This window comes from Gymnodraco acuticeps, unplaced genomic scaffold, assembly GCF_902827175.1.
Source record: "Gymnodraco acuticeps unplaced genomic scaffold, fGymAcu1.1, whole genome shotgun sequence".
In the NCBI taxonomy this organism is placed as follows: Eukaryota; Metazoa; Chordata; class Actinopteri; order Perciformes; family Bathydraconidae; genus Gymnodraco; species Gymnodraco acuticeps.
Window position 1 is genome coordinate 3,119,280 of NW_022989985.1, and position 17,218 is coordinate 3,136,497.

General features: G+C 39.4%; 1 protein-coding gene across 8 annotated transcripts; it reads left to right on the forward strand.

Moving 5' to 3' along the window:
• The first annotated feature begins 196 nt into the window (after nucleotides 1-196).
• glt1d1 (glycosyltransferase 1 domain containing 1) lies at nucleotides 197-17,056 on the forward strand. Of its 8 annotated transcripts, XM_034212732.1 has the most exons (14): nucleotides 197-512; nucleotides 879-1,030; nucleotides 1,182-1,287; nucleotides 3,436-3,487; nucleotides 4,287-4,323; nucleotides 5,001-5,057; nucleotides 9,826-9,924; nucleotides 10,766-10,815; nucleotides 11,511-11,564; nucleotides 12,766-12,809; nucleotides 13,040-13,364; nucleotides 13,972-14,070; nucleotides 15,612-15,765; nucleotides 16,863-17,056. In XM_034212732.1, the coding sequence occupies exons 1-13, from the start codon at nucleotides 445-447 to the stop codon at nucleotides 15,756-15,758; spliced, it is 1,290 nt and encodes a 429-aa protein (XP_034068623.1). In that variant the 5' UTR covers nucleotides 197-444; the 3' UTR covers nucleotides 15,759-15,765; nucleotides 16,863-17,056. The 8 variants fall into 8 exon arrangements, with proteins under 8 accessions (XP_034068623.1, XP_034068622.1, XP_034068625.1 ...); XM_034212731.1 differs by lacking the exon at nucleotides 16,863-17,056 and having other exon boundaries at nucleotides 15,612-16,113; XM_034212734.1 differs by lacking the exon at nucleotides 16,863-17,056 and having other exon boundaries at nucleotides 13,181-13,364; nucleotides 15,612-16,113.
• Nucleotides 17,057-17,218: the final 162 nt, after the last annotated feature.

The window sequence follows — 17,218 nt, forward strand, 5'->3', positions numbered from 1 at the left end:
GTGGTGATGCGGTTGTTTTATTTTTCTTCATGTTTTATTATCGCTGATACTGCATATGACAAACCTGTCAGCAGACAGGAAGCTGCCTGTCGTTTTATTTTTACTTAGTCCTAAATATTCGTCTCGAAACTAAATACTGATATGGGGCAACAGGGCCTGTACAGTATGTGCTACCGTCATGTGTTTCCAGGGGAACATATAGGAGACGGACTTGTAGACATTTCAAGTGTGGGGCGTGTGGGGCGTGTGGGGTGTACTCTGTACTCTGTAGCTTTGCTCTACGTATAACTTGCAGGCATGGGTTCAGGAAATGTGATACGAGTTCAGCTAGCGAGCCTACTGAACCAGCACCTAGAGGCTCTGCTTGTTGCATTTTTCAACCTGTTTTTCACTAATGTTTACATGTTAACTAGTTAGCTCGTCATACCGGCCATTAGTGAAGATATGAAATTACTCTTTCTTGCTTGCCTCAGTCCTAAAACTGGAAACCACACTACAGCTGAGAGAATAAGGTAATTTACGTTGTTGCTAAGCTAGCTACAACAGCTAATTAGTACTTACCTGTTGAAGCTGCATTAGGCAATAGCAATGTAGTTCACTGTAAGCCAAGGCTGTGTCATAATGAAATGGTCTACTTGACTGTACAATTTATTTAAAAAATCATCTGTAACATAATTATTTAACTACCTACCTTAGTGCACTTTGGCTTTAGTATATCAGCTATAACCTGATACAGTAATATGCAGCTTTAGAAGGATAGTTGTAGACAACAACAACAAGGACACAACACAACATTTGAGGATTACAACAAGGCTTTTCCAATGAAGCTTTGATGTTTGAAACTTTATTTATCCATGGTCATGTTTATTTTGTTTTAGGTCCCACATTGAATCAGCTGGACACACCTGTGAGCTCAGAGATGCAGCAGAGTTTCAGTCTCCTGCTGAGGTGGCAAACCTGATATCTAGTAATCCTACATTTGAGGGTGCACTGGCCATCCATCTGTTTAAAGCAGGCAGACTTCTCTTAGGTAAACATCCTTGCTGTCATGATCTATTCACTTATCCATATACCTTTAAGTCATGTGTTTTTGTCAAAAAAATAATATAAGACATACAAGTACACTTACCTGTCCTATAAATGTCAGGATCTTTCTGTTTTATGTCTAACCTTTACACCAGACATCCAAGTACCCTTTGGTGTTATCTTTGGCGGAACAGATATAAATGAAGATGTGAAAGTTGAGCAGAAGCGTGTGGTTATGGAGCAGGTGCTACAGAAAGCCAGGTGATGTTGATGCAAACTATTTTAACCCATAAAAGGTCTTTGTCTGTTGATATCCGTGGAGAACAATTTGTTTTGCTTCTGAATTTTAAATGTGTAATATAGGGTCCATATTATGGCAAGCCGATTTAGCTTTTATTCATTTCTGGAGGATATCAAAAAATCAATTCTTACTTGTAAGAATGCAAATTCTTGATATCAAAAATTCAATTCCTACTAGTAATAATGTTTATTTCTGATATCAAAAATTGAATTTTAACTAGTTGTAATGTGTATTCTTGATATCAGAAATGCGATTTTAACTAGTGAGATTTACATCGTTTTTCTCATTCATTTCAATGGGAGTTGCAATTTGAATCAGTAATTCAATTGGTAGCCTACTAGTTACAATTACATTTGAACTAGTACAAATTCAAATGTCTGATATCAGTAATTCAATTGTTGATATCAGAAATACAATTTAAACTAGTTCAAAATCCTTTTTTGATATCAGGAATTCAATTGTTACTAGTTATAATTACATTTGTATTTATAACTAGTTACAATTGAATTCCTGATATCAACAATTGGCATTTCGACTAGTTGAAATTGAATTCTTGATATCAGAAATTGGTATTTTTACTAGTTCAAATGTAATTGTAACTAGTAACGATTGAATTACTGATATCAGAAATTGGCATTTGGACTAGTTCAAATTCCAACTGCCATTGAAATGAATGAGAAAAACGATGCAAATCTCACTAGTTAAAATTGCATTTCTGATATCAAGAATACACATTACAACTAGTTACAATTGAATTTCTGATATCAGAAATAAACATTATTACTAGTAAGAATGCATTTTTTATATCAAGAATTTGCATTCTTACTAGTAAGAATTGATTTTTTTATATCCTCCAGAAATGAATAAAAGCTAAATCGTCTTGCCATACTATATGGCAGACTTTTAAACATTTTATTGCAGGAAAAGCACACGTGCAACTAATAAAATGCAATGGGACTATTTATATGACAAGTTATCCGTTAAGAGAGTGATATAAATGTTAACATTTTTTATATCCACATTTGCCAGTAATGTCTCACACAATATGTCGCTTACTTCCTTTTACAGAGGTTTTAATGCAGATGTCACCATCTTGAAGTGCAACCAGGAAGTACATTTTATAGTTTACGCTTAACTGAAATGGTTCGTGTCAATCAAGATATCTCTGAAGATAACTCTCTAATCTCAAATTGTATTAATCATGTGCTTTTGAAGTCTAGGAAAAGATTAGAGCTTCACAGGCTCAAAGTAAAGTTGTTGCCACAGTTGTGACCATTTGGCATACATGATATATTGTCATTAATCACTATATATGTACAAGTGAAACACATGTAGTGTTATTGACCAGTAATGCTTTAAGTATTCAGTGCTCAGCTCCAACAACTGAAGCAATTATGATCACCAATTTTATTTTTCAAGCTATAAAAATCATATGGACAAGAGTATCAAATATGTGTTTGGGTAAAAAGACTGGACATCAAACAAAGAACTGGTATGAAAGTATTAGGAACATATAAAGGCCAAATACATCTGTGCAGTTAGTGTGATCACTCCTCCCATAGTTAAACAATGAAAAAAGCTTATCCATATCCTGTTCTGTGCCTTAACATCAGAACCCTGGTGGCTCGGTTACTATTATGATAAGAAATAGTTGGCATTGAGTAAATCTAAAGGGATAATTGCCTTCTGGGAGAACTGGGGAGATCCAGGTCTTGTGACTTCAAACATCTATATCCACGCACCTCCCGCTGCTAGTGCCTTCTCACACAGCCTTGATCAAGATATCTGAGCCTTTTGGCCATTTAACTTGTGCATGCTCACACTGGGCTAATTCATATTCGCCACTGTACTTTTTGCTCCACATTTCATTTTTTTCCCTCTGTATTCTTGAATCCTTTGTCTTCAAACCACAAGCACTCGTTCTGCTCTCACGTGTTCAGCCTTAGCATAGAGAAGTTTGTGTAACTTCTGTTCCCACTGCTTTTTCCTCTTTTATTGTGAAAATTGTCACTGCTTGAAAACTTCTAAAACGTACTGCCGCCAATTACATTCTTGTTTTAATTATATTAATTTCAAAGGGGTGATAATTTTTTTTTTTTGTCTGACAGGTTTGCAGTTGCATTCACTGACAAATTGAAAGAAGAAGCAGAATTATATTTGGTATGATTATGTCTTTTGCATTTGAATAGAGCAGTGGTTGGAATAAGCACTGATGCTTGCACGTGTTGCCTGTGTTTCATGTGCCATGGTTGTTACAGTAACATCACTCACATAAACGTAGCAACTAATACCTCCAAGGTGATAACATTTACAAACAATTGACCCCTGTTTTACAAAGCTACTATAAAAAATCAGTTAGAGCAAACGTTTTTTGTTTGCTTTTTACGACACTACAAAACACAGTAATAGCCTGACAGCTCCAATAAATATAACTAAAGGGCTTTTACTATACAAACACAATATGCTGCCCTGCCTCGTAATAGTTAGCCATTAAGACAATATTATCATGTTTTATTTTAAGATGAGATTCTAGCCGTAGGCTGCGGATTGAGGCGAGTGGCATGCTTTATCTCTGCCATTTAGTGTTGACAGCAGGCAGACAGGACAGGCACTGAGAGGCATCGCCATGCTTTTACACAGGGGATGAATCTACTGTGATAACATCCAGTCAATATCCTCTTCATCCCCTGTGATGTATTTACTACCACCCCCATTATCTTTACCAACTGCTTTCCTGACTCTCTTTTAAAGTTTGGATTTAGATGAAATGTGTTTGGAGCACAAACAGCTTTAATTGGCTTCTATTGTCTGACAACAAGAGAAAGAAGCACAGTTAGCAATAATCAAATGTAATTTATATAAACAAACACTCAGAATTGATTGATTCAAAACACTTGTGTATTTTTGTTTTGAATTTGTTTTCATCAGAATTGTTTTCCTCTGTTATTTTTCTCTGAAGCTGTCCCAGAGCAGTAGAATCTATGTGCAGCCCCAAGGTAAGCTCTGCCTGATGAATATCCTCGCTTCATTCTGTGAATCCCTTTTTCGCCATTGAAGTGTTGCATTATCAGCTTTGACATGTTTTCCCTCCATTATCATGCTGTCTGCAGTACAGAGTTGTATTTGCTCTTGCCATTGGCCACCTCACCATGGAGGACAGCCCAAATCACTCTTCCATGTTGTTTCCCACCCGCAGCCTCCAATGGCAAATAGTCCCTACATAGATTAGAGCAGAGCCCTGTGCCAGCTGCATCGCTGAGCTCTGACCAGTGGAAGCTGATTTGAATGCTTTTCCCCAGATAGTGATCACACTGAAGCACTTTTGACACAAACCTCATAAAAAGGTTTTTAAGTATGTCGATTTTGTTTATTTTACATAGAATTAAGATGTATGAATAAGTCATACAAACACTATGTATGTCCAATATCAATTCAAAAATGTCCCAATTGGGATCAATAAGGTACTTATTTATCTATCTAAGGTTATCATGAACATTGGATGTGATTGATATTTCTACTTTTGGGTGTATACAAACCCTTTATTTAAGGGTTAGGGTCGCTAGGGTTATTAATCTATACAACAACAAAGAACCTGTTGATATGATTCTACATAATGGTTATTACATTGTTGTTCGGTAAAGGTTCTGACAAGAAAACTGCTTTATTTTTAAAGGTATCCAGACTGAAGTGAGTGAGAAATTCTGCTGGAGTGAATTCTTGAGGAGCTCAGGTAATGTTACTACTTATGTTGGTTATTTTTTCACCTATTGCCTAATGTTTGACTTGATTATCAGCAGGCCTTACTCAGGACATTTGTTTTGTTTGTTTACTATTTAGTGTTCTTGCCTTTAGTAGGAATTTAGGAAATAATCTAAGGGTCATCAAGAGTACAGGACTTAAGGATGAAAAAACACTTACAAAGCAGGGCAGAATCATACATCTGTGATAAGTATGTGTCATGCTTTGGATAGCTGCAAGTCGTTTCTCGTCTTATTATTAAGGCTATGTCTGAAACTTTAGCAGGAATAGTTGTTGGCACATCTACACAACCTTATTTCAATCAGGAGAGACGGTTTTGATGCAAGAATACATATTTATTGCAAGATACACAAATGAATGTAATGGTGATTTTGGCGATTAGGCCCCGTTGTGCAGGAAGTATCATTCGGGAGGGTAGAACCGATCCGATGAAACCCCCCTGGGGTCTAGACACTGGTGGTGGTGAATGGATGGTTGGGTTCGGTCCGAAGAGGAGTGCCTTAGCTTGACCCTGGATTCAGAGAGACAGGAGGTGAAAAGGGTCGGAGGAGGGTTGCGTAGAGTCACCTGAAATGACAGCTGTCAGAGGGGGGAGAGCAGATTTAAAAGGTTTGGCAGAGCGCTATTATAGGCTCTTGGGAATAGAGCGAAGTGATTGGTTAAGCTGGAGAGTGACGCCCCCGATCACTTATTGAGAGGAGAGAGAGTAGTTACGTAGGAATAGTGAATAGACGGTCTTCCTGGTTGAACTTACGGACAGGTGCTGGATAAAACGTCAATGCAATAAAATGAAAAGGTACATGCACACTAAAAGTTAAGATCCCTTGTAAAATAGGTTTTATCGGTGTCGTTTTGACCAGCTACAGTATACCAAGGTGTGTCACATATTTTAAACCATTTGCAGTATTGTACATAATAGCCCTCTGCTATATTCTAGACGGCATGCTTCTCACCTGCACAATTGGACATAGTGTCCAATCGTGTAGTGCAGGGCAGAGCTGGGCAGCCATCACTGAGAGCACAATGGGGAAAGCAATCATACATCCCATCCTAAAAGTACCAATCAAAGAGCATAAATGTACTCTGAGCTATATTCAATGTGTCTGATTGTCCAAGAGGCCAGAGTTTGTAGCTGAATTACCCTTTCAACACTCTTCTTCAGTCTTCCTCTCCCTTTTGAATAGCTCAGTTAATATGCACTGTTACTCTGAGCATCCTCTTCGCAAGCAGCGCAGACTTTAAATTGGACATTGCAAAATGATGTCCATCCAAGGTACATTAGTGCTCATAGAGAGCACAGTTGGGTACAGAGAGGAACATTTGATTAATAGCTCTCTGGCCTGGGGCCATTTGTCACAACAATTCACAAACGCTGTGAGAAATACTAATTGCCCTGAGTCACTTTTACATTTGTTCCAGTTGAAATCAGAGTCACTACTATTGTGCTTTTCCTCAGTGATGTGTTAAAGCACTGTTATCCAACTCAGGGTTCCTTTTGGAGCTGAACACATTGTTGAATTGACTGCATATGTGCTGTCTGACTGTGTTAAATGATCTGTGTTATTTGTCAGTAAAAAAAAAAAACGTTTTCCTTGCCATGGTGTTATCACCACAGCATTAAGCAAACTTCATATTGTGTTTTTATGTCAAAATGACGGCCCTAATTCACAGAGCTGCATTTATATACAATGTTAACTGATCATGCAATCTATCTTTAATTGTTGTTAAATGTGCCTTGTCATAAAACTAAAAAGTTTTTTTTCTGCTGTCTAATAGATGAGATATTCCATGTTCTCCTTTTGAACTTTCATTACCTGCTCTGTCCTCTCAAATAATTAGTCTCATCATGTTTTAGTTTTGCTCAAACATAACTGCGTTGGCCGAAATAATTGACTCTTGCGGCAACTTGTATTCTGATAAATCAATCATTACTAAAGACAAAGTGTAGTATATTGAAAGTAGGCTTGTTTAATTAAAGTGTGTGTGGAGGTTTGAATGTTTGGAATAAACATATTTTGTGTGGCCTGGAGGCACACTCTAAAATACATCCGTCTGTGAACAGAAAATCTAACTGAAGATATGTGACTATACTGTATGTATGTGTTATCCTTTTGGTTTTGAATACTTTCCAAAGGCACACATACTTCAGCACTGGCATCCAAAGGTGTCAGGCCATAAAAGCCACTCTGTGTACGGCCCCTAATGCGTGCCTTTTGAGGTAGGGGCATACATGAGGAACAGCAATGCTTTGAATCCCTGAAGGGTGAGAGTAAACATGCAGAGGCTCTGTTGTTGTCATTTTGTCAAGCTACCTGATCCTCAAGGGATAGCATGAATATCACATGAGTTACATAAGAAGCTTTCCCTCAAGTGTGCGCATGAATTGGTATAATTTAATGAAGAATCAAGAGATGAGGTAAGGTTAGATGTCAGGTTTAATGCTTACCGTCATCTTATGGTGTGGGACCATGATCAGAGAACACTGTTTGTGCCATAGGGGACACGTCATGCTTGAAAATGGCTTCATTATATTGCCATGATGAGTTTTCGTGGAATGTGTAGACATTAAAAAATACATCACTAACACAGCTTTATCACATGCTAGAAAAAATGACAGTTTGTTTTCCGACAAAATATATTTTAAAGACATATTTCCTAAGAGAAGGGAACTAGCCAAAGCGCACACATGTTATCTTCCTTTCAGAGCTGTTGAGCGTCTTTAAAACTTCACATATACAGCACAATATGTGATCATCAAACATCAGCATTAGGTTAATATGTCTTACCAGTGTAGATTTGTTGGTACAATATATCCTGTGTGTGTGTGTGTGTGTGTGTGTGTGTGTGTGTGTGTGTGTGTGTGTGTGTGTGTGTGTGTGTGTGTGTGTGTGTGTGTGTGTGTGTGTGTGTGTGTGTGTGTGTGTGTGTGTGTGTGTGTGTGTGTGTGTGTGTGTGTGTGTGTGTGTGTGTGTGTGGTGTGTGTGTGTGTGTGTGTGTGTGTGTGTGTGTGTGTGTGGTGTGTGTGGTGTGTGTGTGTGTGTGTGTGTGTGTGTGTGTGTGTGTGTGTGTGTGTGTGTGTGTGTGTGTGTGTGTGTGTGTGTGTGTGTGTGTGTGTGTGTGTGTGTGTGTGTGTGTGTGTGTGTGTGTGTGTGTGTGTGTGTGGTCCCCCGCTGCAATATATGTTGCCTTAATTACCCTGTTCCATACGACAGATTAAAAGCAGCTGTTCAAAAGATGTTCTCATATCAATGCACACACATTTACAAACATACTGATTTAAGGACTGTTCAGAATGCCCTTCTGAAATCAAAGGCAAATGAACAAAAAGTGTTTTGCATAGAACAGACAGAACTGCTTGCAGAACAGATGATTTGTACAATTGTGTTTTACTCCCCCAAGGAAAGATGAATTGTGCCTTAGATCCAAAGGGGATTTTGTTTTATCATAATATTTCTTAGAATGTTTTACTCACTTTGACACATCTGTGCTCTTGTATAATTCCAGCTATCCTCAATTATTTTCTGAGAAAGTGACATGTTTGTTACCTCGGCCGACATGCTTTCTCATCTAATACATCTTTGTAAGTTCAATACATCCCTCAGATAAAGAGCTTTTTTGACAATTGGATTTTGAATTAGGGTCAATGCCCAGACACCACGCTGTCATTTTAAGATCCTCTTTAATAGCATTAAAGAGCTGCTTCAGCCTCCTGATCTGGACTTATCTGGCATCAGGGGACTTCACTCTACTCTCACTGTGCTTCAAGCACCTGCTTGTGTCTGTCTGCGGTTTTATTTCCACATGGTTTGTTTGTAACAGACACTGCTAGCAGCACTATCTCAACACTAAGGATTTCACTTATTTGGTCGTTGTCGATCATTAGCGGTCAGGCACTAAAAAAATGTCCCTCATAGGGACGGGTGGCGCAGTGGTCTGTGCGTTTGATCATCAGATCAAGGGGGCGTTGGGGAACTCCAGTTCGAAACCCGCTCCCGCCCCACTGCGTCAGGCCGTTGTGTCCTTGGGCAAGACACTTCACCCGAATTTGCTCCTGTGGGTATTGTCCACAGTATATGACCATTACATGTATGATCTGTATGTGTAATGTGTATTTGTAAAGCGCTTTGAGAGTCTTTGATAAAGCGCTATAATAAATATAAGGATTATTATTATTATTATTAAAGGTAATTCAAGTGTTGCCATCATGGTAATCTAGTGTTGTAAGGGGCATGACTTGTGTCTGTTGCTTATGGAAGGTCAGGTGCAGGAAAGTGCTTGTTGGCAGGGCTCACAGTTGAATGCCGACCAGCTTCTGACTAATCTCTGGATTGATCCAGAAAGTTGGATGATCTGGGAAAAGAGCAGATTCAGTGGTTCTGCCTCCCTTTAAAAGCAAGGTTCTGAAAATGTTTGATCTTGTTATGTGATGTTGGGTTAGCTCATTTTAATCTATTGTTGTTCAGTGAGCAAATTGTCACCCGAACACTGCTCTGTAGTTATGATGCCGCATTACACACTGATTAGGCTTCAACCTTCCCATGCTTTCAGCAGTCTATTTCCCTGCCGTGTGTTACAACTCTGATCAGAGAATTGTGCAAGCACATTAGTCACTGCTGTCTTATTTTCCTCATGACCTTGGGTGATGTATTGCTTTCATTATCCGTCGATGTACTCGGGATGTTCATTATGCAGTGTTTTGATATTTTGGTGCTCTCTCTGTGTGTCTGGCTCCTCTCCAGATGCGAGCATAGAGCACGTGGATGAGCTGCGTGTCTTCCTCTTGGTCTGTGGACTCAGACGAGTCAAGGACCCCCTTTATCTGGTGGAGGTTTTTTCAGGTATACCTTACATTTTATTCTGTTTACCATCTATTATACAATAAACTGGTATTGAAAAACATAAAACAATGTTATCAACATCATAGTTGAGTAACTTGGCAATTAGCCCAGCTAAAGACTGAGCTTGTTTCAAGCTTGCTCAACCTTAAAGGGAAAAACCTTTTCTGTGTACTTTCAATCAGTTTTGATGGTGAATGTAGGTGAGTTAAGGAATACATTCCTCAGTTCTTGCTATAATGACAAACTGACTACATTTACCATGAACACTTTTATTGTACATCTAAAGGTGCCGCACTTCTCTTTAATGTCCTGTAAACCCAGATGCAAAGCCTTTCTGACTGTCTGTTGTAACCTGTGGTAGATGCAATAGCTATGTCCTCATCAATAAGAAATGAAGTTACATCTCGGCAGTTGAGTTTCAGCTAATTAAAACATGTATGTGAACTTGCAATGAGATTCTCCTTAGATCATGTTGGCCCTACAAAGTAATGTTCCCTTGTTATCTTGTTGGGTCTTGCCTGTTTCTTTCTTGACTATGTATCTTCATATGTTCAACCGTGATAATTAATTAGCAACATCAGGGTCCTCCTTGTAATGTATATGACTTTCATTATGTTGCACACAGTTATGGTAAAGCACTACAGGGATTCTTTGAGATAATAGAACAAAATGTATGTATTTTCACATTCACACTAAATTGTGCTACCCACATGCCTAAAAATGTGAACATACTGTACCTTGCCCCAAGCAAGAATAGCTGTAAGTAATTTACAGATGATCTGCTGCTGATATATTTTTGTGTTGTGTTTTTGTTTCCATGACTACTACTTGTATCTTTCAGAGTGGCATTATGAGAATCCACTGAATGTTCTGGTCATTATTGGGCCAAAGGTAAGAACACAATCATTAACACTCCCTTTGTAGCGTGACTCTCTGTTCAGTTGTATCTACATAGAAACCGTCCCTGGGACTTCTAGCGGCCTCTAATTGGATGTGGCGGAGATACTGGCTTTAGCTGTTTAGCTGGAATTAACTGGCAGCCCTAGGAGGAAAAAGGCAATCTTATGCAAATAGGGCGAGGGTCAGCGGCATCAGTGGTCTTGGTAATTTTTCTGTCAAACTGGCTCTCTGCTTGGTAGTCGTGCATGGCCTACTCCAGATTAGCTCTTACCTTTTACTAGGGACTTGTAAAGACCTACCTCATGTTAGTATAAATAACAGCCAAAGCAGTTTGCAGTCCTGTCACACACCATCACCCTGTGTATCATTCCTGAAGACATTGACATTGTTGTCAAGCATGGCAAATATTTTGAAACAAAATAACTATTTAACTTTTGAAGCCTGCCTTTATGATATTCATAAATCAACCAGTCAGCCAAAAAGAGGGAGTATTTAAACATGACTCTTTTTCTTTTTTTTTTCTGATTGCACCTTTATGTTAGAGTCAGGTTATATCAGCAGCAGCCTGAGTGCTCTTACAACTGTTCTTTTTTTCACTCATTTCATTTCCAATTTCGCACTCATTGATTTCTCTCTGTGTTTGTCTTTATCTTCTCTCCCCCTGACTTGCTTTGATATGCCACCAGTGTACAGTATGTTTGTGTCTGTTCTTTCTTTCAAACAGTGTTGTGAGGCAAAAGGTATGTTCTTCTTAAGATTTGTTCGAAAACAACTCAATTAGACGTGGCTAGGGGCTTATTCACTGTCTGACTGCCGCTTCTTGCTGCGCTTTGCTTTGTTGTTTGATGAAATGGTTCAGGGGAAGTGTGATTCATCTCGAGACCACTGAATCACATTGAAAGTGCTCGTTTGTTTTTTAGAGAAATCCAAAGACATACAGTGTATTATTATTTGTATTATTATTATAATCATTATTATTATTATAAACATGCATTTGTAGGATGGCCAGAATTTCCCTCAATTATTTAACATTTCCACCATAATTTTACTAATGAATTTACCGTAAATGCTGCTCCGGCTGTCATGAGGTACAATAAATCCGCTGCTACTTCATTCAAGTGATAAGTGCTCTGGCTGCACAGCATCTGTCATTAAGAAGAAAATTCAGGTCAGTTTGTCAGCGATGACACATCCTGCTCCTCTGTGGCTGGGACTTATCTTCCCCCACAATGTGCACTATGTTCTCTACTATTATTGAATAAAATACATCTCAAAATGTTTTCAATAATGTTATTTTTAGTTTATATTACTTGCTCACAAACAAGAAACTGGGCAAAATGGCACAAAGGCTAAAGGAAGGTATGGTACATTCACCATGGAGGTACTTAGCCTTCCTCTTCTGACTGGCCACTTCCTTCACTTCTGATTTCTTTTGATTTACCATGGAAGAGCAAAGAATCTGTGCCTAAATTATTTGTGTTCGTTACTACAGCAGTTATCGTGATTTATCCCCTGCTGGATTAACAATGACTGCCTAGTCCCAGATTTAACCGGGATTCAAAAACAATTCAGATTCTTTGATTTGTAATGCACAAGTGCTTTAAAGCAGATGTTATTTAGAAATTTCATGAGCTATAAAATGGAAAAGAAAAAAAAGTAGCAGCTTGCTTGGCAACATCTTTGACCTAAATTGCGACGCTTTGACTTTTCTGCGGGCTTGCTAATGCACACAAATCCCACATTGCAATTAATCAGATTGGCCACCGACCCCAACTGACCCCAATCTCTGCAAATACAGGATTTTCAGAGTATGATTTGCTCATGATATAAATAATTATTTGTGTTATTGTTTATTTCATCTTTCAGATTAAGTCATTTCTGCTTTCCTTGATGAAAACCAGCAGGTTTCACTTGTCTCTGTGGTGTTTCTGTCTCACTTAGATTGATCCTTTATTTACTGTTGAAGTGGAAGCTGTTGTTAAAAGGTAAGCCATCTTTTCTTTTCTTTACCAGTCACCCAGCTCATAAAAGAACATTTGATATCTGACAGTCTTGCCAATAATTTACTCCTGTTTGAAGACTACTTATCCTTCTATATGCCCCATTACATTTATCTTGACATTATGTGAACAGAATGAACATCTGAGGGGAGCGCCAAGATCCTCTCTTTTTTTTTTAATATGTCCTCCCACTCAAGTCCTTGCTGATCTTTCAGTTTTTCGCCAAGGGCCTTCAGCACAACAAAGCTCTGTGGCAGGAAGCTGCCTTCTCTGGTTAGGAGTTCACCTGGACTCTCCGTGCATGTCCCATATAGTGCAGCTGTGTTTCCTGCCCTGAGCTTGTCACTGCCCTTTAGCATCATTCACGCCTCTGTTAGCCCTGAGTCACGCAGAACTGAGCTTTGTCGCTGCTTCTGTAGAGCAGCAGGGGTCTTCTTGGCCCAGGAGAGGAGCCAACAGGAGCTTCACGCTGCCATGAAACGGTGCTTCGCCGTGGTAAACAGCTCCGTCTCAGAGGGCATGTCAGCAGCCATTTTGGAGGTAAATATCTGAAGGGCTGATACGTAGCACAAAATCATGTTCTGACTTCAATGCTCTACACACAATTGTATCTTTGTATAGCTCATGCATTATGTATGGTGTAGAATACCATTTTGGTAAAGTGAATTCGATTTTTTTCAAAAACTGAAAATGTGCCATCCAAAGCCCTTGTCAAAATGAAACGGTGTAAATATTAACAGGAGTCCTTATCCTGCTGTTTCTTGCTCAGCTACAATGTTATCTGACCACTTCAGGGACAATTATCCAAATTGATTGCTTTATTCCAATCTTGAGTGAGCAAAACCTGCAAATCCACTTAATCTCTTTAAAACACAGTCGATTGAGACAATTCACAGCTGGCTTAACGTCCGATTAGTATGTTTCACTCAACAACCTGCTGAAGGTAATGGCTGATGCACACTGTTAATTGTGTAAGTGAACTCAGGCACTAAAGAGCAGAATGGCTGAGCTGTACAACTTCCAAGGTGCTTAAGGTGCTTTTTTTCTTGATAGTGATCAAATAAATGAGTCTGTGAATAAGTGACTTTACTCTGTGACATTGTGAATTTTAGCCACTTTTGCGAATGTAATCTGTTTGCTCCAACAGGCCATGGATCTCGGGGTACCTGTGTTGGCCAGGGATATTCCAGGAAATGCAGCCGTAGTCCAGCATGAGTTCACTGGCCTGCTGTACTCGTCTCCTCAGGTATTTAAAGCCATACACTGTCACCACCACATACATGCATTAATCCCCATTTGGCTTTAACACTGTCTGTGTTGATGTACCACAGTCTGAGAGGATATTATGTATTAGCACTGCAGCCAATGTCCGCTTCTATCACTTCAATTGACCAAAATGTGTTGACTGTTAATAACTTACCTTACTTTAACTTAAACTCTCAATTTTAAAAAGGAAACCTTTACATCAATTTGTCAAACTTCTTACTTTAAATTATTATCATTAATCCAAACTAAGCAGATACAATATAGCAAAAGGAGCTGATGTTTCCCTAGGTGCTTGGATTAGGATCAAGAAGTCTAACATTCAGGGACAGAGCAAAGACACCACATTGTGGTGATGCAACACATAGCAGGAAAGTGCAAAGTGGAATAAGTCCAATGAGAGCTTATCAGTCTAATATTTAATGAGATTTGAAATAAAAGGAGAATATGTTAAGGCAGTTGAGCATGGTGCTTTCAAGACGCCATGCTCTTGCGTGATGTTGTTGTAGTGGCAGGGATAAGTCCTCCCCGGGGGGTCACGTGTGCTCAGCTCAGCTGCCAGGAGAAAGCTCTCACAGATGGTTGTTGCGACCTGGGCTGAATAAACCACGACCCCAGCCAGGGCCGATGGGCAGCGAGTGTTATTCTGTCAACAAAATAATATGTTTGCAGTCGACCGCACTCTAGACTTTTTCTGCCTGCTTAAAAATCCCCTCCTATGTATTATTGACTAAAAGTAATGACATGATGAATGTACATATCAAGAAATGTGTCAAAAGGAACAAACGCACTAGCCCTTAAAAGCTTTTTAAGAGGAAAATGGCACTTCCTGTCTGGCTCTATAATTTACACTAGGCGTGCTGCTCATAAATTGAGCTTTAATCCTGTTGCTAAGGATTTATAGCTCTCATGGCCATACATAGAAGACGTTCCTTACCAAGAGCCTCCCCAGACATAATCACGTCACTTGAATGAAGTAAAGTGAATTGGCTTGCTGACTGGCAGTGGCTAAAACGTTGTGTGCTCATTGGCTCCTTCTGCTTCGAAAAATGTTGAGTGCCATGTTGTAGGAAGCCAACGTTTGAGGAACTTTCATTCATTTTGTTGGAGGCTTCTTTTAGTCTGCTGGGCCAAAAGATGAACTGCTAGGATTCAGGATAATGTGTGAATACACATCTCAGTCAATGTTCAGAGATGACAATATTAAACATTTCTTAATTGTCTCATTTATATCCTCATCTTTCCCTCACCATGTCAATGTGACAGCTGGTTGGTTTTTATTGTTAAACTGTAGCATTACAGTATTTGGATAGACTGTTTTTGACTTGAAGCCCTCCCCTATTTGGCAATGTACAGATATTTTTGAAGTATTTACTAATCAGCACAGGCTCTTATTTGAGTTCTGTTCTCATGCCTTGGATAATCTTTTGTTCTTTAAAAGAAAATTCTTGAAGCCACTTCAATGGCAAGCTTTAAGTTGCTTTTGTCAGTAAATGAGAATCGTTTTGCTTTTATCCCTGCCAGGAATTTGTGCATCAATCTCACAGGCTGTTATCAGATCACGAGCTGAGAGAGAGAGTGGTAAGGAATGGAAAACTTTACGTGGAAGAGCATCACGGCCTGAATCAGGAGAGAGAAACCTACCGGCGGCTGGTGGACACTCTGCTCTGAGCGCAAGGTGACAGCGCTCAACCCCACTCTGTAAACTTTCTCAGGAAGAGCTGGGCATTACCCTGCTGCATTTACATGCTGTAGGTAAAATGATCACAGATGTCTTTATTCACTGTCTTTTAGGAAATCAGGCTACAAAGATGCTGTACAAAATAATCTTGTTTTATCTGCACTGCCAAATTGAAATTATGCTGCAGAGCACTTTGAACCAAAGAACCAGACAATAAATGGTTGTTTGTCCTGTTAATATGTAATGTATACCTACATTGCTAATGTACTGTTATTTATGTTTGGAATAAATATATAAATAAGGCTTCTCTTCTTATCAGTCTACTTAATAAAAGAGGCAAACAACTCCACTGTTTGTTTTTGAATGGTTGGGTATTTAAAAATGTATTTTCATTCCCTCTATTTCATTCCCTACGCCAAAATAATACATGCAAAATGCAAAAATCTAAATTTCTCCACAAACTCAGTGGATCAGCTAATGTACCCTTTCTGCAACTGTTCCAGTATTTTCAATTTCTTCCAGTCTGATTGCTACCACATTCAACGGTTGGGTTGCAGACATCCAGGAGCCAAGCAAAAATTCAATTTGTTTAAAGGGCAGAGGGGCACAAAGGCTTCTTGTAATTTGTCATTACAAAGGTTGATTTGTCAACACGCTGGGGCACGGGCTGGTTAGCAAAACATTTAATGTTAACCCTCAAAAGTTTTGCAACATTTTTGATGCAAATGTAACATTTAGAATGACACAAAATATAAATAAACATCAATAGCTGTCCTGCATACTGTATTAGGGAAATAAAATAGTTAAGGGTCCCATGTCATGCTTTTCCGGTTACTACCCGTCCCCTTGTGTGTTATGACGCTTTTTTTGCATGTAAACGGTCTGCAGAGTCAAAAACCCTCAAAGTACACCCTGTAGAGAGTAAAACTCTAACACAGAAAAGACCTGTCTATGCTGCCCCAGAACGCCTCGTTGGAGATTTTCTTTTTCCATTTTTTTCTTCCTGGTACCAAGTGATGTAACGACGACCAAATGGACCAATCCGTGGAGCTCCTCACACACACACATACTCACTCAGCCTTATCTTTTCTCAGCCGCAGCTGCGTGGATCTCCACTCACAGTTCGCCACACACTCACGTCACGTGTGTGTGCTCAGGCTGAGTTTCGCCGTCTCGCAGACCCCATGCAGCAACCAGGAAACGACACCAGTAAGCCAACTCACACTGTCAGCTCCTCGAGTCTCAAAGGGCGAAGCAGCGAGCCCCGCAACACGGCACCCAGACCCCACGCAGCATTCTCATCTGTTTGTCCTTACTGGTGTTATTTTCTGGTTGCTAACAAACGCCATTGTAACACATAAACACACATCAGAGCACAGTGGGCTCATAGGGAGGGGGGGCAGGAGCTCCAACAAGGCGTGTAGAACAAAGAGTGAATACACATACTATA